This window comes from Mustela nigripes, chromosome 16, assembly GCF_022355385.1.
Source record: "Mustela nigripes isolate SB6536 chromosome 16, MUSNIG.SB6536, whole genome shotgun sequence".
Lineage (NCBI taxonomy): Eukaryota > Metazoa > Chordata > Mammalia > Carnivora > Mustelidae > Mustela > Mustela nigripes.
In genome coordinates, this window is record NC_081572.1 from 48385546 (window position 1) to 48409383 (window position 23838).

The following is a 23838-nucleotide window of genomic DNA, read 5'->3' on the forward strand; positions in this document are numbered from 1 at the left end:
TGTCCTCTCCAGCTCTCTGTTGGGGGGGGGGTTAGGGCTGTGGGGAGTGGGGCATTCCCCTGAGGGCTCCAGGCCATGCTGATGTGGCTCTCCTCACTGAAGCCTCTCAGCTTCTAGGTGGGCACCACCATCCACACTAGGCAGGGAAGGGACTTGCCTGGATGTTTGGGCTTTCTGTATGGCCTGCCTCACCCCTGCCCCAGTATCCCATCTTCTGTCTCTTTCCTTTGGGGAACCAGCCCAGCCTCAGGGTAGGGGTAGCATCATACACCCAGCAGCCCAACACCTCCTCGTGCCATGGAGCTCCCAGCCTCTGAGAGCTGCCATCCAGGTAAATGATCAGAGAGCAAAAAATATGGCAAAAATTTAAAACCAACATGGAAGTACGTGGTGGGAGTGGGAGCCCCTGTTAGCCATGGTGGTGGAGGGCTCTCTTGACGAGGTAACATTTGAGCTGAGACCCAAATGAGCAGAGGGAGCAAACTGGAGGATTCCAGGCAGTTGGAATGGAAATGCGAAGGCCCTGTGGTCAGAACAAGCTTAGGGGCCCAAAGCAGCAGGCTCTGAAGGACCGAGCGAGAGAGGAGCAGCAGCCATGAGGTGCCTGGCCCCTGGGGGTCAGACCAGTGGGTCGGCCCAGTTGGTGCCCCTTGGGGCATGACCACATTCTCAGAAAGCTGGGCCGTGACCTCATGCTCTCTGAACCCCAGGCCACCAGGTCCATGCTAGATGAGCTGGCCTTGGAGACAGATCATCTCTGTGGAGTGATCTGAGAGTTAACAGAAAAGTCCAGATGCAGTCACATTGCAAAACCCCTGGGCCTATGAGGGGTCTGTGTCTGGATGGGACCTTGCATGCCCCTGAAGGTGGCCATGGGGTGGGGGCGGGCTGTGGGAAGGCGCTGTGCTTGAGGAAGCACTGAGGCCTCATGGTCTGCCCTGGACTTGCTAGCACTGCCCGAGCCTGTGGAGGGAGGGGAAGGGCCGGGCCGGGCTGGACCACGGACATTTGGCAAGCAGCTGCTCTGGGGCCCTGCCCTACACTGGTGTCTCCAGACGACCACCCAGGCGGGGATCACCCCTGTTTGGTGGTTGAGGCTGGGTGACTTGTCCAGGAGGCATAGGTCTGTGCTACCCCAACCTCAAGGTCCCTCTCTCTCTCGCTGAGGGAGGGGGAGTCGAAGAGAGCTGGGGGCTCCCCGGGCCCTGGGCCCTGGGATGGGGCTTCCTGGGTGGGACTGGAGGACCGACCCAGCACCTAAGTCTCCCCCCACACTCCTAGGCTGAACTCAGCATCTCTGGTTAAGGCTGACATTTCTAATTCCTTATGGGCCTCATCGCCAGGAGGAACGGGCCATGTGATCATCTGGGGCCTGTGGGTCAACCCTGACTGCAGGGCCGAGTGTACAGGGCCTGCCCTCCTCCGGGCGCCTGCCTTATCTGCAGGCCACCAGCCCTCTGAGGACACAGGCCAGGCCTTCCCCTCGCCACGCAGACTCCCCACCTGTGCATGCAGCTCTCGGAGCGCCCGCTCCCCCCCCGACCCTGTAACAGGGCCATGATATTCGTGCCTGTCTGTGTATGCAGCAGATGTCTAGGCTTTGCAAGCTGGACAGCTCCTTCATCACCCAGGGAACTCCTTGAGCCCTTTTCTTTGATTTCTGGAATCCAGAGTCTATCTCAGGCCTTGACAGGCCCCAAGAGGAATCTAGTCTGATCATACTCAGTGCTTCACTCTCTGTGTCTTCTTACACCCCCGTTGGAACGAGAGCTAACTCCTCCACAAGGACCTCTGCGCACATTGCCTTTGAGGATATGCTGGCCTCCTGAAGGCTTTGTAAGGGCAGAACCGAGGAGCACCAGGAAGCTTGCCCCATGGGACCACATGGAGGTGGGAGGAGGGGCCCAGGGTGGGCTGAGTGGGCTCCCCTGTGAGGATCCGTTGTGACGGGAGCACAGCTCAGTGCTGAAGAGGAAACTGAAAGTTGTCTGTGACCTGGGCGTGATGAGGGGAGCCTGTCAGGGGAATACGAGCTCTTTGTCACTGTGTTCCCATTCAGGTGGTGGCTGTGGTGGGTACGGGGCTCGGGCTGGTGCCATGGCACCTGGACATGCGCATTCTCACAGGAAGTGTCCACTCACGTCCACCCCCGGAGGTGGCCTACCCGGTGCTCTCCCCAGACGGTTTTCAGGAACTGTAAACCGCTATTTGCCACCAGATCCAGATCCGGCTGCTGCAGCCAGATCCTGCCGTGGGGGCCAGCTGTCCACCCTCCAAGGGGCCCTCAACACTTGGTAAATATTTTTAAAGTTCCCTTTCCTCTCTAAGTGCTGCAAGTAAATAACATGTAGGAGGAGGCTTAGCCCCACAGATGCTGTTTGTTGCTTTGTGCCCAAACATCCAGAAAACAGAATCATTTGTAACTATTGTTAACCTGGACAACATGAAAACAATGCTCCCGGCTGGTGGGGCTGTAGGCGATGGGAGTGCAGGGAAGGAGTGTGTGCCTGTGTGTGTGGGAGGAGAGGAGGTGTGGATGCCTCCCGCAGAGCGGGCCTCACTGTCCTGGGGAGTGGGCAGAAAGCGGGGGGTCCTGCACCTGGTTCCTTCCACTCTGTTCCTTTCTTAAGTTTGGATGCTTCAAAGGCATGAGTGTGGAATGGTGCCTTCAGAGAAAGCCAGACGGGACATCCCAAGCTAGCACACATCACCAGGGCTGGCTTTCTGTGGGAGTGAGGCCCCACAGGCCGCCCACAGGCTGTTTTGTGGGGGCATCTGTTTGGGGAATGAATGACACACGCACTCAGGGATTAACTTGGTGGGCCTGGGAGGACACATCTTACAACCTGGCATCTGTGAGGTGGGGGTGACACTCCCAGAAGGGACTGGTAATTGCGGTTGAGAACCCAAACTGGGCTCAGTACCTGCCCCGGGCGCTTTGGGCCAGGGACCATGATATCAGTGCCGACCTTGATCTTGAGGGAGGCTCTGAATCCAGGCTGGGGCCCAGCCCACTGGGTCTCCCTTCCAGGACTGGAGGCCGCATTCACTCTGGCCCTCGAGCATGGGCCATCAGGAAGGAGCCAGAAGCCATTTTATTTCAGAGAGCCCAGCTGCCCATACTGTGCCTTCACAAGAGGCAGAAGCAGGGCCCCTCATCTGGGGGTAAGGCAGGCCCAGGCCATGACCAGCCCCTGCTTGCGTCCTTGTCTGGTTCCTTTCTGCAGTGAACGCCCCGCATTACCGTCCACAGCAGCCCTGGGTGTTGGGCATCGGCTCAGTTCCTTCTCATCTCAGATGGGGAATGCAGGGGAGAGCAGCCACAGCAGGGTCAAGAGGGGTGGGGAAGACCCATCACAGCTGGCCTGTCACACAACTCCTGCATAAGTGACACAAAGAATCAGAGCCTAGTGGTAAGCTCTTGGGGGCTCATCCATGTGAGGTATGCCTCTGAAACACCTCATCAACAGTAGACATGAGGCTTGGGGACAGGTATAGAGGAGCAGGGAGATCTGAGGGGTGTGCTCTGAGAAAGGGGGCATGGATATCCCACAGTGGGGAACAGAGCTATAGGAGGAGCACTATGGGTAGGTAAAAGCCAGGACCACCAGCCCCCTGGGTTCAGGCCCCAGCCCTGCTGCCACCTCCTGTGGACCCTGGCCAGTCATGCCCCCTGCCTCAGTTTCTCCACCTGTAAAATACAGACAGTAATAGTTCCTACTGCTCAAGGTTGCTGGAAGGAAGGACTTAGAACAGTGCAATGGCGCAAATGGCACTTTCAGCAGGCGTGACATTCTGCGGGAGGGCCTGTCCTAGAGAGTCTGGCTAAGATGGAGTCTGGGAGCCCACAGGTCCTGTGCCAAACCGGGGGTGGCAGGCTGGGGGCCCTGACACTGGCTGGAACACCAAGGCCTGTGCGGATGGGTGGCTGGCACCAGCTCATGGCTCCCCGGATTTCTCCCAAATCGAGCACAGCCTCGCTTTTTGCTGTGAGGATCTGTGGCTTCTCACTGTGCTCCAGACCTTTGAGCCCACCAACCCCAGCCAGACCTGCTGCCTCTGGTCTTGGCTCCCGCCGCCCTGCACCCCCACCCACAGTGCTGTAAGCCCATGGGTCGTTGAGCCTGTGGGTTGGTTTGTTTTGTTTTCTTTTCTTTCCTTCTTAAAATTTTATTTATTTATTTAACAGAGAGGGGGAGAGGGAGAAGCAGGCTTCCCGCTGAGCGGGGACTCAACTCAGGGATTGATCCTAGGATCCTGAAATCATGACCTGAGCTGAAGGCTTAAGGACTGAGCCACCCAGGCACCCCAAGCCACGGGCTTCATCCCTCACACACCGGCTTTGAGACCCAGCCCTCACCAGTTGCAAAATGGGACTGTTGGCCCAGAAGACTCCTGAGGGACAAAATGCTGTGGGGCAGGGAGGATGGCACGTTGGTCCAGCCTGGAGCAAGCAAGCAAGAGCAAGTCTCTGGTCCTTGGAATGCCGCCCAGGAAAAGGATGGGGTCAGACCCTGACTGAAAGCCTTGGCCGGCTTCAGAGCATCTCTGGCTGGGCGAAAGGAGACGCCGAGGCCTGCCGTAAAGCGCGGGGCGGGGGACGGCTCCTGCTGGGTCTCGGCCTGGAGTCCGAGGCCGGACCTCACCAGACCCCAATCTGGAGGCTCTCCCCGCACTCCAGCCCCGGAGATTGGTGCCTGCGGACTCCCGGCGCCGCCGGCGGGGCCTCTGCGGCCCTCTGGTGGCCGGAGTGCGCGGCGCCGACCTCGGCGCTAACACGGTCGCGGGGGAGCAGGCAAGCGCCTGCTGACGGGTAGGGCGCTGCCGCGGGGGCTCACTCTCAGGACCGAGGAGAGAAGGGAGGTACGCAAGGCCCCGTGCGCGGTGCTGGTAAACACCTGCGATTACGCTCCTGCTGTGCCGAGATTACAGTTGTTACTTTCTGGGTAAACTGAGGCCCCAAGAAAAGGAGCGTGAGCGTGAAAGTGCGTGTATGAGTGTGCGAGTGTTGCGGGTGGGGTCCTTGCCCCAAGGCGCGGAGAGTCAGAGCCACTGGAGGAACTACAACCCTGACGCCCCTGCGGCCGCCCAGCCCCGTGCCGTGGAGAACGGGGTCCGCGCGCCCCCTGCCCCAGCCGGACCCGGACTCAGTCGCTCCTCGCGCGCGGCGGGCAGAAGCAGCGGCGGCCGGCGGAGGTCTCGGGAGGTGGCGCGCGGGCCCGCGGGCCGTGACGCACGGAGGCTGGGAGGGCGGGGGGCGGGGCGGCCGCTCAGGGTGCTTATAAGGGCGGCCTCCGGGCGCGCAAAATCAGAGCGAGCGGCTTGGTCCGAGAGCCGTAGAGCGGAGCGGAGCTCGATCCGGAACCCAGCCCCAGCCCCACCAGCCTCGAGCACAGCCCCCGAGCCGCGCAGCCCCGCGCCAGCTCCGCGCCCCCGGCCGCCCTCCGCGCTTCTCTCGGCCCCGCTCCCGCCAGTGCGGCCCTCCGCCAAATGAAACTGGCCGCGATGATCAAGAAGATGTGCCCGAGCGACTCGGAGCTGAGTATCCCGGCCAAGAACTGCTACCGCATGGTCATCCTCGGCTCGTCCAAGGTGGGCAAGACGGCCATCGTGTCGCGCTTTCTCACGGGCCGCTTCGAGGACGCCTACACGCCCACCATCGAGGACTTCCACCGCAAGTTCTACTCCATCCGCGGCGAGGTGTACCAGCTCGACATCCTCGACACGTCCGGCAACCACCCTTTCCCCGCCATGCGGCGCCTCTCCATCCTCACTGGTGAGCCGGAGGCCGGGCCCGGCGGCGGGCGGGTGGAGGGAGCTGCGCCACTGGAGCGGGGGACAGGGACCCCCGGTCCGAGGGCGCCCGGCGACCCCACGTCCCGCCCCCGCGCGCCGCGGTGCGCGGAGAGAAGTCGAGGCGCCCCGCGCGCGGCGGCTAGAGCCCCGACGCCTGGCGGCGGGGCGTCCGCTCCCCGGTCGGTCCCACTTTAGCTGTCCCCTTGGCTGCTGTCCTCCCTGGCTCCTTTAACGCCCTGTTTCCCCGTAGGAGACGTTTTCATCCTGGTGTTCAGCCTGGACAATCGCGACTCTTTCGAGGAGGTGCAGAGGCTCAAGCAGCAGATCCTCGACACCAAGTCTTGCCTCAAGAACAAAACCAAGGAGAACGTGGACGTGCCGCTGGTCATCTGCGGCAACAAGGGGGACCGGGACTTCTACCGCGAGGTGGAGCAGCGCGAGATCGAGCAGCTGGTGGGCGACGACCCCCAGCGCTGCGCCTACTTCGAGATTTCGGCCAAGAAGAACAGCAGCCTGGACCAGATGTTCAGGGCGCTCTTCGCCATGGCCAAGCTGCCCAGCGAGATGAGCCCGGACCTGCACCGCAAGGTGTCTGTGCAGTACTGCGACGTGCTGCACAAGAAGGCGCTTCGGAACAAGAAGCTGCTGCGAGCCGGCAGCGGCGGTGGGGACCCCGGCGACGCCTTTGGCATCGTGGCGCCCTTCGCGCGCCGGCCCAGCGTGCACAGCGACCTCATGTACATCCGCGAGAAGGCCAGCGGTGGCAGCCAAGCTAAGGACAAGGAGCGCTGCGTCATCAGTTAGGAGCCTTCCCCCACCCCCCCCCCCCCCCCCCCACCCCGCGCCGCCCCGGTCCCCCGTTTGGGGCCCCCCCCCCCCCCCGCCCCCCCCCCCCCCACCCCGCGCCGGCGACAGAACCTAAGGAGGACGTTGTTGTTGAAAAGTCACGTCTGACGTCCGGGCCAGCCCTGGGTCGCGCGCGTGAACTGGCATCTTCCCTCCCCGCGCCCGGTACTCACTAGGGGGCCGCAAACGATGAAGGAATGGCTCTCTGCTCTGGGTTAGAGAACTGGCTTAGACCGGGACTCCCGCCCCCGCCATCCCCCATGGGCGCCTGCCACCCCCACGGGTTGGGGGCACAGGCCCGGCAGAGGGGGAAGTTGTCTTGTTTGTGACAAAGACAAGAATGGGGGAAGGGGGGTGTGGGAAGGGGGGGTGTAAGTTAATCAGCCTCTGTTAGGCTTTGGGAAACCTGTTCTGACCCCTGGAGGGTCTAGACGGGACAAATGGGGCATTAACTTGTCTGTGATTCTGGGTTGCCATGACAGCTTAGGAAAGCTTCTGCCCTCCTGAGAATAAGGGGGTGTGGGTCAGATCATAGCCAAGTGACTTGTTTACATGTGTGTGAAATTGCACAAAGGAAAACAAAACACACAACTTGCACTTTAATAGTTCTGAGGTCATCATGGACATGAACAAACTCTTACTCAGCTGTTTGTACTGTGTGTGACAGTCTTTAAAGTTATTGCTATTGTTTTTTTTTATATAATACCAAATAAAATAATTTAAAACAGAAAGCCACATGCTTGCTTTGCTTTTAGAAATGGCTGGAAGGCCGAAGGGTGAGGAGGGAGGGGCGGGGATTTACTTCTGGGGCATTTGACTCACCCTCCCCAGACTGGCAGATGACCCTGGCATTCTGAAAATGGCCTCAGCCCCCCATGGGCTGGGAGAAAATGCTCCAAAAAACCTGCAGATGATTGGACCAAAGCCCTCTCTGATTTGGAAACGGCTCCTCAGAAAGCCAAGATAAGAAAGGGGTCCAGATTATTCCTAGAGCTGCATCTCTCCAGCCACCAAGGGCTTCCGGGCTGTGCCCAGATTCACTCCAGGCAGAGGGTGAAGCGAGGGCCCCAAACCTGCAACTCGCAGTCGGCTCAAGGGGTCACTAGGGTCCTGCTCTCACAAGGGAAATGGAGCCTTGAGAATCTGGTCAGGCCCGTGCAGGACCCTCGCCCCCCGACTCTGGTCCAGGGTCTGCCACATGGCTCTCAGCAGATAGCTCAACGCACCCCTGCCCCCAGCCACCTGTGCCCTCCAGCCTCAGGAAGCACTTGCCACCCCGGGGGTAGGTCCAGCACCTCCTCTGCCTCATCGAGGGTACCCATTCCTGACTCCGGAACCAGCTCTCTGCCACTTGTAACTGCAAGCTCAGGCCAAGTGACACCCGCCAAGCCTCTAATTCTTCACCCGTGGAATAGCCTTCTGCGTGGGGGTGCTGTGAGGACTAAGCAAGGTGTCTGCAAAGCACTTAGTGCGAGTGTCCACCGCCTAGTAACCCCCTAATAGGTGGCTTCAGTGGCTTCGAGAGGGTGCTTGGCCCCTGGAGGGGTTCCGTGTTGTCTCAGGGAGGGATTTCCATCCTGTGCTGTGAGGGCTGCTCCCTGGGTGCTGAACTCACCCCTGGGCCTGGGGGGCCAGTCACAGGTGCGCAGGATGACCCACTACCAGGCCCACTGGGTCCTTGGGGACAGATGTCACTCCCGAGGACAATTACCCTGTTTCTCATGCTGGCTTTGCTGTGTGGGCTGAGGGAAGGAGGTGCACGGCGGGGCCTCCCACAATTTGTTCTCTCTCCCCTGAGCAAAATGAACATCTTCCTTTCAACTATGCAAGAGGGACATCTTATGATGGATTTCTCCGTACAAAACCCAAGATGTCCTGAGAGCAGAGCACAAGTTCTTTTAATTCTACTCTCAGAGAATGTCACCAGTCCAAAGCGTGGAGTACAGGGAAGGCTCTGTCTCCCTCGGCCCCGGGAAGAGGTCTTCAGCCTTGCAGAAGGGACAGTGGTCTTGTTATCTCTATGTGCTTCGTGGTTCCCGTTTGGTCAGAGCCTTAAAACCGGCCCCATGCGACTCTGAAATGTCAAGGACATAACTGGTTCAGTTAAATAACAGTCCCAGGGTGGGCTGGCCTAGCAGGCGGCCGCCCACTTCAGTTCAGAGCACGCTCTTCTGTCCAAAGCCACTGAAACCAGATCCGCCCCCCCCCCCCCCGTCCTGCACTCCCCCTGTGCCAGCCCCGCTCTGACAGGTGGCTGCGGGTCAGCACACACGGAACCCCTGTGAAGAACACCTTCGACCAGTCTTGCTGCCAACGAGGTCAATTGGCGGGCATCTGTTAAGCCCCTGACTTGGTCTGGGCAGGTTACGAGCCCATTTCGAGATCTAAACAATACGCAGTTACTTCTCGCCTCACAGAACAGGCGAGGGGAAGGGCTCGGTCTGACAGGCCAGGGAGGGGCATGCAAATCTGGAGGAAAAAAGAGGGGCATCACAAAGCAGAACTGGGCCATCGAACCTGCAGGCGTGGTTTGTCACGCGGTGTCAGAACGGACCCCGAACAGCACTGTTGCAGTCGGGTGATGGGTGAGCGGAGCCGTCACCGAGGGCAAATCAGGATTCCCTCTATCTGGGGTGCAGTGAGGGTTCGTGGCTGGCTCTTTAGTGAGAAGGCCAGAGGGGTGACTCATTATTTAAACCAGGACAACAGGAATCTGAACTGCTAAGAGGCAAGGCCCGGTCCCCTGGGAACCAGCCATAAGCCTGCATAGAGACAATGGTGCCCTCTGGCTTGTGGGAAGCAGGGGGAAGGAGTCGGGTCAGCCTTCAGCATGAAGTGGCTGGATGAGCGGACGGAAGGGGGCAGGAGACAAAGGGAGCAGGAGCTAAAAGTAACAAGAACATGTAGGCTGCAGAGAAGCTGGAGACCGGGGCCACCTGCCCCGCTCTTGGTCCTGCCCCACTCTTGGTCGACACCCCCACCACACAGTTTCATTCATTCACTGGCTCAAACATAAAAAAAAGAAAAGTATTTCGGGGGGAGGGCGGGGGTGGGCTGATGAGGGAGGAAGCCATCCTGCTGCCTTTCAAAACAATATTCTTCCTCTGCCAGGTTTCTTTTAGCATTTGAAATGCGTGCCATGGGGGTGCAGACCCAGTTGGTCAAGGGACTCCTATGCCCATTTCATGACACTGCTGTCGCAGAACAGTGAGCACCCAGGGCGCAGCATACCTAGGGGTGGGAGCGAGGGTGGGGGGAGGGCAGGAAGCAGAGGGGAGCCGCCTCCTTTCCTCCTGCGCTCAGCCGCTCTGCGGAGCCTGAATGCACAGCAGATGGCCCCCTCCCCAGAAGAGGGGCGGCATCCCCGGCCCCCTCCCCAGCCTCCAGGAACAGTCTTCCTTCCACCAGCAGGCACTCCGGTTATTATGCATCTAGACATATGGACACATCCTCTACAAGGAGGCCCCAACAATCCAAGCCTGAGCGCTGGCTCCCCACACAGTCAATGCCAAGTTTGGCTCCGGAAGCAGCTACAGCAGCCCCGGATTACAGGATTACAGAGTTCACAGCCGGAGTTCGAGGCGCTGGTTGGGGGAGTCAGGGAGGCTGTGTGTTCTTCCGCTTCTTTCCCGGGCCTTCCTGGAAGCCGGCCTTGTCTACTCCTTGGGGATCTCAAACATGCAGAGGCTCTTATACTTCTGTAGAAGCTCGTTCTTGGTCCTGACCTGCTCCCGGAGGCTGTGCAGCTGCTGCTGCTGCTGCTCAGGGCTCAGGTGGATGCCGGGCATGGCGCTGATGACTTTCCGCATCTCCTGGAACTTGGTTTTGAGGGCGTTCAGGTCCTGGTGGATGTCCGGGCTGTCCTTGTCCATGCTACAGGGGGCAGAGGGCAGTCGTTAGCATTCATGGCTCAGACTCACCCCCACAGAATCTGCTCTCTTCTGACCTTACCTTTCAGCCTGCCTTGTTTGCATGTCTCCTTCTGAGGTCGTGCACCCCCCCCAGGGGACAGCTGGCCAGTAGAAGCACCTGCGCCCAGCACTGCCACTACAGCCCCCCTCAGCCTGCTGGCACCATTTGAGGCCAAAACCCCATTAGCTCAGAGGACAGGGACTGTGTCTGCCTTGTTGGGACACATATCCCTGGGCCCAAATTCGCCTTTGTTGCCAGAATGAATGCTTGGCAAGTAAGTTCATAATGTTTGTTGAATGACTGAACATACCACTACCATTGTGAGGTGACAAATGGCCGGCAAAACTGGCCGAAATCCTACATTTCTTCTAACTGGAGACATTTCCAGGCCAATCAAGAAACTTTATCAGCTAGCCAGAGCTAAGTTTAGCTGATGTTTTGCTGCCTGAGCCTGTTAACGTAAGCACTAGTTTCCACAGGGCTGGTCATAAATTTTACAATAGTTACAAGCTATTGGAAATTTTTCCAGCAGGTACGAAGTCTCCCCTACCAGTCCTGTAAATTCCTTGCCTTCAGGTCAGGCAGGATCATTCCCTCCATCCCACTGCTCGCTATCATTAGCTGCCCGGAGAGATCCGTACTCCCAGGCACTGCTAAAATAAAAACAACAAGAACAAAACCTTCACCTAAGATCAAAGAAACAGCTTGTCAGTTGCTCCTATACATTTTTTACAAGTTAGCAAGTGGGGGAGCTTTTGCAAACTAACAGCTGGGACTAAAACTAAAAGCCAATTCAGTGGGGTTTTCTAAAAGTCACCCATTGAGGCCTGGGGTGGGGGCGAGGGGAGAACTGTCAACGATCACTTATTTTTTGAAATAAATGTCCATTCCTGATGAGGAGTATCAGCCCAGATGGTGCTAATTCATGTCCTTTATTCATCATTTCTCTGCTTACGCAGACAGAATATCCATCTTCCCTGGCAATCACTTGGCAAATGTGATGGGCCCTGCTCCCTGTGCTCAGAGGCAAGATCTGGAGAATCACTCATTCTAGGGAATGTTAACCAGCCAAACATTTCTTGTTGTCATTTGATACCCTCACTTTAAATATCCAATGAATGAGATCCCTTACCCCAGTTTCTAGAGAGGAGTAATTGGTATTTATGAGAACTGTGAATTCTTTAGAAGGTGGCAGACAGGGGGCATCTTTTATTTTAACGATTTTAGATGTCGGGCTCGAATCTACAACTTTGGAGGGAAACCATCTGGGTTTCTGAAATTGTTATACTTGCACGGCATATGCGTTAACACGACGTATGAACACAAGTCCCAAGAGAGCTCTGAAAGTGAACTATAGTTTTAAGAACCCTGATCCACACCAATCTGAAAGGACAAAGTAAAAGCAAACAAACGAAAATACATAAAATAAGAAATTGGAAGGACGTTATGATCATCCAGTTATGGGAGCAAGCATGATCCGGCCCCGAAGAAGACTGAGTTCTGAAGGAAAAAGTGGGCCATGCTTAGGGTGTTTGCTTTTGAAAATCCCCCGCATCTCAAGATTGTCCATTCTTTGCTCAGTGAACTCTCAGCGAAGGAGCCACATAAAGGCTTGCCTGGAGGGAAGCTACAGGGAAAGGGGGCCATGTGGCCCCCAGCAAGGCCCTCTCAGCAAGCTTCTCGGCCTGCCCTAGTTGGTGAAGGTAAATAATGTGGAACTCCTGGAGCGAGAACTCTCTATTCAGGAACCAGCTCGAACCAAGCGGGAACCTGCTAGACCAGGATGACTGTGAAATGCTCAAGCCAAAATAAATGAGCCAGGCCCAAATAGTGTGTGAATAAAAGCAGAAAGCTCCAAACGGGCCTGCTTTGTGTTCAATGTTAGTCATCAGCCAACTTTAGAAGAAAAAAAAATGAGACTAGGCCAAGGTCGACAGGCACGAAAATCATACAAACAAGGGCCAGGTTAGGGCACTTTGGTTCTGCTTATAGGAGTTTCTGAAAGATGGACAAAAATACTGCTGCTCTGGCTTGCTTGACAGGCCACTTCTTCTCCGACTCTTGTGCAAATCCTAGGTGATACTCAGCATCCCGTGGACACACACGTTCGGTGTTCCTGGCACCAGACCCAGGGCAAACTTCACAGGCCTATTAGGCAGATGGGTTTAAGACAATGCCTTGTTCGGGTGCTAAATACAGCCGCAGCTCCAATTTTTACTACGGGTGCCTCGGGACTTGAAGATGCCAGCTCGCCTCAACTGGGCAAGTGTGTCCACCAGGAACTTAGAAGCAAAAGGAGCCCACCTGGTTCCTGAAGCCAACCTCCTCCCAAACCAGAGACCACGCAGTAGCAGGCCTCTGTTTCCCACTTCTTCCTCCTGAGAGTTTCTGTGACCTTCAGTCTGGCGCCCCCACTGTCCTGGCTGACCCACGCTGGGACCAGTCCTGCCCTCCAGCCCTCCCTCTTTCCACACTAACTCGCTAAATTCAGTGGCTGGCATCTTTCTAAAACAGTGTGTGTGTGTGGGGGGGTGTTGCTTTTCCTGTGACCATAATAGGTGCTTGAGGGAAAAACTTAAAAACAGCAGACACCGAGGCTTAGAAAAGGAAGATCCCTCTAAGGCACATCCCAGAGAAACCCGTTAACATGTGGCATATACATTTCAGACGGCTTCGAAATATACAATATATGGTTACAAACACACATGTACTTCTTTGTTATTTGCTTTGACAACAATGTGACCATTCTTGCTTTTTTCACTTAAGTTGCACCTTGGACGTCTTTCCATGTGAACGCACATACGGTGAATCAGCTAAAATTCTTTGGCTACTGCTGGCCATTTGGATGCTTGCAACTTACCATTTGTAATTGCAATGGCAATGAACGTTTTGTACCTACATCCCCAAGTACTTGTGCAAGTATCTTGGTAAGATGATTTCTCCCAAGTGAATATCTAGGTTAAAGGTTATGTACATTCAATTTTTTTTTTTTTAAGATTTTATTTATTTATTTGACAGACAGAGATCACAAGTAGGCAGAGATGCAGGCAGAGAGAGAGAGAGGGAAGCAGGCTTCCTGCGGAGCAGGGAGCACATTCAAATTTTTGACAGGCTGACAAAATGCCCTTCAAGAAACCTGTATAGTGGCCGCAGACACGCTTATCCCTCACGGACTCGACAGCACTAGCCGACCCACTGGCTGTTAGAGAGCCAGTGGCTGTGTGCACTTCTCTGTTCCACTTCAGCCAGCACCTGAGATGTCCTCTGAGAGGGACTCTGGGCCTCAGACCCTTGCTTTCATCTGCTCACAGGGTTACAGTAAAGTGGAAAAGATTCCTTTTAGGGAGGGGCCACAAAAGGTTCTGCTAAAGGAAGTTCTAAAAAAAATACTGCTCTATAGGACAGCCCAGAATGGGTTTGTCCACTTCTATCTCTTCAGTGGCCAACAGCCCCTAGCCTGTCCTCCTTCCTCAATTTCAGGACCCTCATGCCAACAGTTCCCACTGTTCCCAGTTCCTTAGATTCTGGGGAGTCCTGCTGACATCCCAAGTGCACCGAATGCCCCTGTAGCATGCCACATATCAGAGGCAGGGCACTCCCAGGACTGAGCGCAGCTGGAATGCTGCACCCTTACAGATGCGTCCCTGTGCCGCGCTTCCTGGTGCCTAATGTGCACCCAGTCGCCAGTCCGCCCGCTCCTCCTCCCTGCCCCTGCCTCCTTCTCCCACTGGCCCGATTTCCAGAGCTGGGTCCTCTCCTCCTTCTGACCCCCTCTGCCCTACCTACCTTTACAAAACCCAAGTTTGAGCTCCCAAGCTCCCAGACACCTGCCAGGCCAGTTCGCACTTGCAGGGGGCCCCTTAGGGCCAGCCACCAGCAGCCTGTGCCCCTTCCAGGCGCACTTTCCCACTTTGCTCCAGACTCTGCCTAAATGCGGCACTGTGGCTCTTCTCCCACTGTACTAAGTGACTGTGGCCCCGTGTGCCTGTTTCATGGTGTCTGGGTTCCAGTGGGTGCTTGGTAAGTTAGGCCAAATGCACAGAGATGAAGTGGCAGAGGAGGGAACAGGCTTGTAAGCTGGCCCAGAAATAATGCTTCCGAACAGGCTATAAATATTCCCTATCTGGGCCCTCATTCTTTTCACTGGGATTCGGTTGAAGGAGAAGCCAAGGGCAGAGAGGACTACAGTCAGATGAGGGCAGACAAGCCCCACGGAGCCAGGGGGCTTCTCTCTCAGACTTCTCCACTGATGTGGGGGCCGCGGCCTTCTCCATCTGAGGACAGGCCTCAGCTGGCGGAGGGCTGGTCAGATTAAAATAGATCTTGTGTAGAAGAGGCAGGTCAGTAATACCATTTCTGTGAAAGTGGTGCTGCCTGGGCTCTCAGGTCTTGCTGACCTGCCTGGACAATAAAGAGACCTGCTGTCAGTGACATGGCCCCAGCCTGAGAGGTGAAGGGCGACACCGTGTACTCCTCACTTAAACTAGCTCTGCAGTGTCCCAGATGGCTCCCCTTTTCCTACCCAGTAACATAGAACCTTTTAAGGAACTAAAAAATTACCAAACCGAACCAAAAAACATTTAAGTACCCATGTTGACAGAATACTTTTACTGAACGAGTCACAACCAGCAGGCAAGGCAGTGACAACCGCAGCTCAGAATTCCTAGGCTGGGACACTAGTTCCCAGACTCTGTAGATTTGGCAACTTTGAGGGGGGAAAACACTGAATTCTTTTTGGTCCTCATTTCTTTCCTCCTTTGTTCTACACATACGTCTCTAATGTGATTTCTACACGTAAGAGAGAGGCCTTAAAGAGTTGGGAACCCTAACATTTCTTACACACATGAAAATGACATTTTTCTTTCTCTTTTTCCTCATTCTCTAAGTTAACACAAATACATCATTTGGATCATTCCTTCAACTAAGGGACGGACAGCAGGAGGGAAGAGCAGTGGAGCTTCTCTCCAGCGCCAGGCAGGGTGCATCCCAGCCACACGACAAGAACTGGGCGCTCTCCTGGTGTGGGAGGTGGCCTCTGAGCAGTTCTACAAGGGCAGGTGGCATTTCCCTGGGCAAAGATGACGCATGCGCCCTGGAGGACTCCATGCACCCAAAGGGCAATGGCAACAGAATGACTCACTCTGGGTTTTCTGTGGTCCAGACAGGCCTTTGAAGATGGTCTGCACAGACTCCTGAATGGAGGGCTACCAGTGGGGGAAGGACGGAACGGAAAGAATAGGGAGCCCTAGAGATTTTTCAGCAGAGAAAAATTCAACTGCTAACATGCACAGGATGAATTAGAGAGACGAGAGGATAAAGGCAAAGAAACTATTTAAGAAATGACTGTAAGATCCCAAAAGGAGGTTAGAAGACCTGGACCATGAGGAGTTTTACCAACAGGCTTGGCAGTAAAGGGGCAGATTAAAGCCTGAATGTTCCACTAACCTAATCTCAGCATCTCTGCACCTCCTAGCATCTCAGCCAGGCTACAGAAAACAGGCCGGGAAAGGTCAAGGTACTAAGGGTATATGCTGCCAAGAGAGAAGGAAGAAGGAAGGCCAGCCTGCACAGATCATGAATTGTGCCAGGAAGATTTCACAGTGCTGGAGAAGAACAGAATGTCCAGAAGCAGATGAGCAAACATATGGGGACTCTATGTATATGGTCAAGGTGATGGCTCCAGCAGAGAAAAAAATGAATATTTGATAAGAGCAGTGGGATGATACAGCTCAAGGAGGGAAAGTGGGGGTGTCCCCTTCCTTCTTCCATTAAAATACATTCCAGAAGCAACAAAGAACTAAAAGTGAAAGGAGCACCTAGGTGGCTCAGTCAATTAAGCATCGGTCTCCTGATTTGGGCTCAGGTTGTATCTCAGGGGCCTGGGATCTAACCCTGAGTCAGGCTCCACACTCAGCGTGGAGCCTGCTTAGGATTCTGTCTCTCCCTCTGTCCCTCCCCCTTCACTTGCTCTCACTCAAATAAATACATAAATCTAAAAAAAAAAAAAAAGAAGAAGTGAAAAACAAAACCATAAAAGTCCTAGAGGAAAAAGATTGATATTTGTCACTTTATTAGAGGGGGAAGGCCTTGCTAACTAGGACCAAAATCCAGAAGCCATTAAGGAAAAGCGTAACAAATCTGCCTGAATAAAACAGTATGCTTCCAGATGACAAAAACAAACAAAAGAACCCAGGAACAAAGTCAAAAGAAGTCATAGCTCGGGGGAAATATTTATAATACACTAGCCCAGCAAAGGCATATTTTCCTTACATACAAGGAGTTCATTAAAAGAGGAATGACCTTATAGAAAATGGGCAGTTTACAGGGGAAAAATACAAATGACTTAAGAAGATGCATATGAAAAGATGATTTATCTGATCAAATGAGACACAGACCAATACAACACATCATTTCTGACCTATCAGATTAGCCTGAGTTAAAAAGTTTAAAGGTGATGGCAGGGGTATGGGGAAAAAGACACAAATACATGGGGCACCTGGGTGGCTCAGAGGGTTAAGCCTCTCTGCCTTCCGCTCAGGTCATGATCTCAGGGTCCTGGGATCGAGCTCTCTGCTCAGCGGGGAGCCTGCTTCCCTTCCTCTCTACCTGCCTCTCTGCCTACTTGTGATCTCTGTCAAATAAATCTTAAAAAAAAAAAAAAAAAAAGGACACAAATACACTGCTGGTAAAACATACACTGGTGCATTATTACTTATTTGCTAACAGTGATTGAAATGTTAAATTCACATATCTCTTTGCTAGAAATTTACTCAGAGTTTACAAACAGGGTGGCTGCAGCACTCACTGCAGTGGCAAAATGCCAGAAACACTGGAAGTGTCCTTGAGCTGGGAAGTGTTGAAAGAAATGGTGGCATAATCATGAAACGGAGTATGACGCAGTTTGGGGACAAGGGAGGGAGCTGGGAGGAGTGGAGGGAGAGGCTCACTTGCCATTTTGTACCTTTGGGGGTTCTTTGAATACATCTACAATTGAAATTTCTCATTTCTTTCTTTTTTTTTTTTTTTTTTACAACTGCAACTTTTATTTTTAAGATTTTTATTTATCTGAGAAAGTACAACCGGGGGGAGGGTGGTGCAGGCAGAGGAGGAGAAGCAGGCTCCCCGCTGAGCAGGGTGCCCCAAGGGGCTCGATCCTAGGACCCTGGGAGGATGATCTGAACCGAAGGCAGATGCCTAACTGAACCACCCAGGTGCCCGTACAGTTTTTAAAAAATACTTTCAGGATGGCAGATTTCTGGCCACGGTGGGTTAATCAAAGCAGCCCAGGCCACAGGAGATTGTGTTCCGGACAAAGCTAAAACGATGCAGCACTCTACATTCAGCAACAGCTATGAAAATGAGAAATGCCTGTACCCTCCACTCCAGCAATTCCACTGCTGGGGATTTACCTAATCATAAACGTACTCCAGTACGAGGATGCTCCCCCCCAGCAAGGCTGGCAACAGCAAAAATTAGAACAACATGTAAACGTCCACAAACAAGACTGGTTACGTAAGTGATGGTGCTGCCACCTTACTGACGAAGGCCTTCATGGGTGAGAATGAAAAGGGGTCCAAAACAGACTCATGAGGGAAAAAAAAAAAACAAAGTACAGTATGATCTCAAATTCTATACATTTTTTAAAAGACATGCATATATAGGTCTTGGAAGGATACTTAAAATAGTAACAGCAATTAGGATTGGTGACGGAACTTCACTTTACAGGATTCTGAATTTGCAACTGTTACTTATTTTTAAATAAAAATTTTCTAGAAACCTAATGATGCAGGAGTCCACATTCTTTATGAGAACAAGAAAGGCTGAACTCACTTCAGCTCCTTTCTCATTCATCCCCTGGGCAAGGAGTAAACAGATAATAAAGGGGTGCATGCAGAAGCTATAGGGAGGGAGAGATCAAGGGCCTGCAGGAGCCAGCAGGTCTTGGCCCTCATTCCGTCCGGCCAGGCCGGCCTGCCGGGACAGCGTCCTCACTGGCTTCCCTGCCTGGGGGCAGGGATACCATCTCTATCTCGAGCACGAATCTGACTGAGGCCCAGTGGTTGGAAGTTCTCACTGGCTCCCCACTCCTCAGAGGACAAAATCTCCCTCCCTGTGGGGGATGCGCTGTCCTCTGTATGTTGACTCTCCCTCTCGCCAGTTCTCCCTTACTACCTTACATTTACGCCCCAGCCCCATCACACTGCGAGCTGGCTGCATGAGTTCAGTACTGTTTCTGGGCATCACGTCCTTATCCGTGTTCTTCCTACACCACTCCTCCTACCTCCCATAATTTAAGACTCCACACTGGCACCAGCCCTTAACAAACCTTCTGACTCCTCCAGGCTGCCCCAGGGCCCCTCTCTTGTCGCCATTCCGACCACAGTCTGTCTCCTTCCCTTATTAGCCTATTATCACAAATACATACCTACACACATATTTGAAAATCACATCCTAGCTCCTTTTCATGGTAATAGGATCTTTCCTTCTCTCAGTGAGTTTCCTCCAAGTGGAGTTTTGCTCTTCTGTTTTGTTTTATCCTCTGCTACGGTTTTTCTTCACATGCTTAGTGACCCTGGCTGCCGGTCATATAGTTAAGCGTAAAATACTGCTTGATTTATGTGCATAATTTACTGCGTTCAGCATTCTAGATGAAAGAAGAAAAAGATGTGATCCTATGATAAAGAGGATGTTCATTATTTTGACTTCCACCAGATGTGGAGGAAGAAGCCGAATGCCAATAGAAAATGTAAATACTTTATATTCTATTAGTAAAAAGCAGGGTATTAATAAATAATGGAGAATATTGGAAAAAAAAGTATAAAACATTAAAAGGCTTAGTGGAAACTCTCTTTTTTGGGGAAGATTTTATTATTTGAGAGAGAGAGAGTGCAGGAGGAGGGGCAGAGGGGGAGAACCCCAAGCAGACCCTGTTCTCAGTGCAGAGCTCGACCTCATGACCCTGAGATCATGACATGAGCTGAAACCAAGAGTTGTATGCTTAACTGACTGAGTCACCCAGGTGCCCCTGCCCCACTTAGTGGAAACTCTTAATGATGCTTCTTTATTTTCTTAGAATGAACTAAGTTCTTTCTTGGGGAGCCCCCAATGTCTTCCCTTTTGGGCTCACCAGACACCTCCGAGAAGGGATCTCTGTCTCTCTGGCTGCCCATCTAGAAGCCAGATTGGGAAAGAAGGCTAGGGTTGTGAAGTACTTCAGTTTGTGAAGTTTCTCTTAACCTGTCTTTTCAGTATGGCTCCCTTTCTCCAACTCCTGCCATGTGCCTGGTGTTCCCCAGTCCAGAGACTCTCTGGCTTATCTTTAAAAATAAATCTTGGGAGAGAGTAATGCTTTAGTTTTCTGCCAAGATGGAAGAAGGATAGTCGCCCACTGTCGCCCACTGGAGTGAGGAAGACGACCATGAGCTCTGATTCTTAAACAGACTTCAGAAGTCCCTGGCATTGTCAATTCCCAAGATGTAGGGAGAAGCCATGGTCTAAGGCAGCTGCTTCTGGATGCTTCTTCCGGCTGAGAGATGGATTAGCCGTTAGCCATCTGTGACAATTATCTCCTCTCCTGTTCTTTCTGCTTTTATGCTAAAAAAAACAAAAAAAACAACAACAAAAAAAAAAACAAAAAAAAAAACCTCTTCACTGTCCTTTCAGAGGGTACAGAAATAAACACATGTGATCAACCCTCCATCTTTCACAGAAGGCTGCTCTTGAGTACACTTTACAGCAATCTTAGGATTTAAAGTACTGTTATTCCATTTCACAAGAGAAAAGACAGAGAAGCTAAGTCATTTGACCAAGATCTCTTAGCCCATACACCATAAAGCTGTAATTTGAACCCGCTCTTTGAGGTCCACTGTTATTATTCACGTATTAGAGATAAGAAATTAAGGCCTAGAAAGGCTACATAATTTACTAAGATTACAAGGCAAGTGGCTATCAGTATGTGGATTTGAATCCAGGACTACCTGACTTCAAAGCCCGTGTTCTTTCTAGCGTAGCTTACCGCTCCATGTTTAAGGCCAGTCCAACCCAAATGCTCTACTGGGGTGCAATATACTCTCAGGGGTCCGGGAACTGTCCTCGAGACTGTGTACATTTTATGTTTTCATTTTCTTCTATTTTTCTTAAAACCAGTGTATTTGGGTTAATTTGGATAATCCATTTATAATCCAGCACTGCCCTGGGATTTTGTGGTCTGCACTTGTGTTTGTTTGCTATCTCACTGCTGCCTAGCAGTTCTACTTGAACTTCTACTTCTAGTTCTACTTCAACTTCACAGGCTAATGAGAACAGAACAGAGTCTGCCTTACCCTATAAACAGTATGTTCACACCAAGTGAAGCCAAATGAAGGCAGGGTCTAATATGAGAACAAAGGCTTCACAGTTGTTTAAAAAGTGGTAGAAGCATGAGGTCATCCCACAGCAAGTTAATCCAGCCTGGCTGAACTCAAAAGAAGCCAGGCCATTAACAAACAAGACTTTCACGTGTTGGGTAGCAAGTTCATTTCAGCAAAACACCCAAGAGTGCATTAATGCCCACTTGAATGTTACTGTAAGAGTGAGTTTAATTTACTTTGTTTTGGTTTTTAATGGTTTAATAGTTATGAGCCTAGTCTACCCCATTAATTTGGATATAAATAACAGTAAAAATAATTGAGGCAAACATGGGGATCAAGGAGACTTTTGGTTGTACTGTTTGTTTTTTTTTTTTTCCTTTTACAGGGTCAGCTGAAAACTCAGGCTAATCAGAAGATTGGCCAAAATAATGACAAACCCGGGAGCCTGGGTGGCTCAGTGTGCTGCGTGGGTGGGACTCTTGACTTCCAGTCGACCTCAGTCGATCTCAGAGTCATGGGATCCAGCGGCCACGGGCTATGTGCTCAGCAGGGAGCCTGCTTGAGATTCTCTCTCCCTCTGCCCCGCTTCTGCTTCCATGTGCTCTCTCAAATGAATAAGTAAATCTTTTAAAAAGAATGACAAATCACCCTCTTTGGCATTGTCCAAGAACATGCAACCAGAGGGCAACTTGTATCTTTGTTTCTTTTAATGTTTTCTATCATCAGCCCTCCAAACTCTTTGAATTATGGGTAATTCCCAAACCTGCCTTTTCCCCCTTCAAACTGGTGTGCAATGTGGGGGTGAGAAGTTGGTCCTTTTTACTGTGTTCGTTCCACAGCACTTAGCAGTGTGCCACACAGCGAAGATGCTCCATATATGTGGGATATGTTGAAAACAGAGAATCCAAGGGTTACTCCTCTATTACAGGTGAGAAAACTAGGGCTCAGAGACACTTGACTTGCTCCAAATCACTAAGGTGAAAACTTGAGCAGTTCTGACTGCAGAGCCTGTGCGTTCGGTCTCTAGTCTGCCTTCATTTTCAAGAATACCGCCTGGCCCTCAGGAGGTCTGGCAACTCTCTCAGGGCTCAAACGTCTGCTGAATGCATGTGCGACTGGGTGTGGTTTTGGAAATGCCTCCTCCCCCGGGGTCTGTTTCCCCTTCGGTAAAATGGGGGTGTAGCCAACAGCACCTAGGCTTTTGCAGCTCGGAAACAGGAGACGAGAAGCGGGAGGGCGTGTCGTGGCTGGTCTTCTCTTGGGCTCTTACCATTTGATGATGTTGTGAACCAAAGGTAAAAAGGAGTAATTCTCCTCCTCCTTCACGCCGGCGGGTGACTGAGGCCTCGGCGCCGGCGACTGCTGCGGCTGAGGCGCGGCGACCGGAGGCGGCGGCTGCGAAGGCGGCAGCGGCTTCGTCTCGGGCAGCGGCGGCTCGGCCGGCGGCGGTAACGCATCCTCGGCCTGTCGCCCGGCGGCCACTCCGGCGGAGGCCATGGCGCCCGGGACCCGCAGGTCAGTCAGCAGGACCCCAGAGATCAGCTTCTCAAAAGCGTCGCGGACTCCAGACGTCACCACCGTGCGCCCGCGGGGGCGGGCTCTGGAGAAAGGTTGTGCGCGTGTGTACTAGGATATGGGCGGGGAGTGGGGCGGAGCAACGGCCGGGGGCGTGGTTTCTGTTGCTAGGCAACGGGCTATTGACGTATTTTGTTGTAAATCGAGGCAGCTAGTTTATTAGTCAGCAATAGATTTATTTCAGAAATATTTGATTATTATTAACACGACGAAGAGGGTCCAAAAGTAACTAATACAGGAATGCTGAGATACATAAGCCTCCGCATAGCCCACCCTTGCCCTCGGAGAAGGCTTCCCAAAGAACCACCTTGACCCACAGGCAGAGTAAAAACCCACCCAGGGTCTGTTACATGCAAAGCACTGGGCTCCACGGGCATCAAGAACCCGGAGAGGGAGGACCCACAGCTCCCCCACCGTGCAGAGGCCTCCAGGAGGACAGGCGGCAAAGCCCGACCCAGCCTTAGTGTGACACTCTGCTAGCCCAAACGGTGCAGAGACAAAGAAATTAAAAGCCCCGCATGGCTAGATGGGGAGGAACTAATAATTCGACATGTAATATGCATCATCTGGATGGCAGATGCAGTGTTAAATGTGGGGGTAGGTGGTGGGAGGGCTCTCCCGACTTCAGTGGGAGGCAAAAGGGGATTGACTGGTGGGAAGAATAAATGTATCCTACAGGAAAGGCAACTCTCAGGTAGGTACTCTCCAAACCTCTGGCCAGTTTCTTCAATCCCTAGATCTCAGTTTCCTTAACTGTAAAATCTTTTGTTCAGATTCACAGCAGATCCTAAACTGCTTTCTAACTTAAGATACATGGCTGAGCTCCAAAAGTCTGGTTTGCCCCTAGGATCCTAGGCCAAAAACCTGGTGGTTTTGTAATTATATTTCTCAAAACAAGTGTGATATGGGAGCTGCATAATAAATTTCTGGGCAATGTGACACCCATCCTAAACTTAGTTAGTGAGGGGGAGAGGACATGAGGTAGGAAAGCCCCAGCCTTTCAAAGTCAACCATCAAGGGTCTTAAAGAGAGGCAAGGAAGCCCATATTCAGAGAGCAAGATGAGCCGGAGTACTTAAGAGCAAGGTCGCTGATCCCAAGGAAAGCATCGATGCTGATGCTACTATTCGGATGCATTAGGAGAGGATTATGGAGGCAGACCCTAGGGAAGCCAGACTGCAGAAGGAAGTAGGAAGTTGGAGACTGTGCTGGTAGAGGCTCTTTAGTGATGGGCCTTAGCACGGCTTTCTTCAGCAAGAACTGCATAGAGTACCCTCATGGGGCTGGGGAGGGGGTGGGGAGCGCAAGGGGAGGGAGATTCTTTTTTTTTTTTTTTTTTTTTTTTTTTTTTTTTTTTTTTT

General features: G+C 52.7%; 2 protein-coding genes across 4 annotated transcripts; one reads left to right on the forward strand and one right to left on the reverse strand.

Moving 5' to 3' along the window:
• Positions 1-5195: 5195 nt before the first annotated feature.
• RASD1 (ras related dexamethasone induced 1) lies at positions 5196-6637 on the forward strand. Its single transcript, XM_059380978.1, has 2 exons — positions 5196-5776; positions 6047-6637. The coding sequence occupies exons 1-2, from the start codon at positions 5491-5493 to the stop codon at positions 6598-6600; spliced, it is 840 nt and encodes a 279-aa protein (XP_059236961.1). The 5' UTR covers positions 5196-5490; the 3' UTR covers positions 6601-6637.
• A 582-nt stretch (positions 6638-7219) lies between these two features.
• Positions 7220-22495, reverse strand: MED9 (mediator complex subunit 9). 3 transcript variants are annotated; one of them, XR_009400525.1, is made up of 3 exons: positions 22174-22493; positions 9874-10515; positions 7220-8716 (listed from the first exon to the last, which is right to left on the reverse strand). XR_009400525.1 is itself a non-coding variant. In XM_059380980.1 (3 exons), exons 1-3 carry the CDS (start codon positions 22398-22400, stop codon positions 8687-8689), a joined length of 405 nt encoding a protein of 134 aa, XP_059236963.1. In that variant the 5' UTR covers positions 22401-22495; the 3' UTR covers positions 7220-8686. The 3 variants fall into 3 exon arrangements, 2 of the variants coding, with proteins under 2 accessions (XP_059236963.1, XP_059236962.1); XM_059380980.1 differs by having other exon boundaries at positions 10368-10515; positions 22174-22495; XM_059380979.1 differs by having other exon boundaries at positions 7220-10515.
• Positions 22496-23838: the final 1343 nt, after the last annotated feature.

Excerpts from the sequence above, each read along its gene's own strand:
- MED9 (XM_059380979.1), bottom strand. The coding sequence starts at position 22,400 with ATGGCCTCCGCCGGAGTGGCCGCCGGGCGACAGGCCGAGGATGCGTTA. Across the intron at positions 10,516-22,173 it reads GTTCACAACATCATCAAATG|CATGGACAAGGACAGCCCGG; the intron begins GTAAGAGCCCAA and ends TGCCCCCTGTAG.
- RASD1 (XM_059380978.1), top strand. The coding sequence starts at position 5,491 with ATGAAACTGGCCGCGATGATCAAGAAGATGTGCCCGAGCGACTCGGAG. Across the intron at positions 5,777-6,046 it reads GCGCCTCTCCATCCTCACTG|GAGACGTTTTCATCCTGGTG; the intron begins GTGAGCCGGAGG and ends GTTTCCCCGTAG.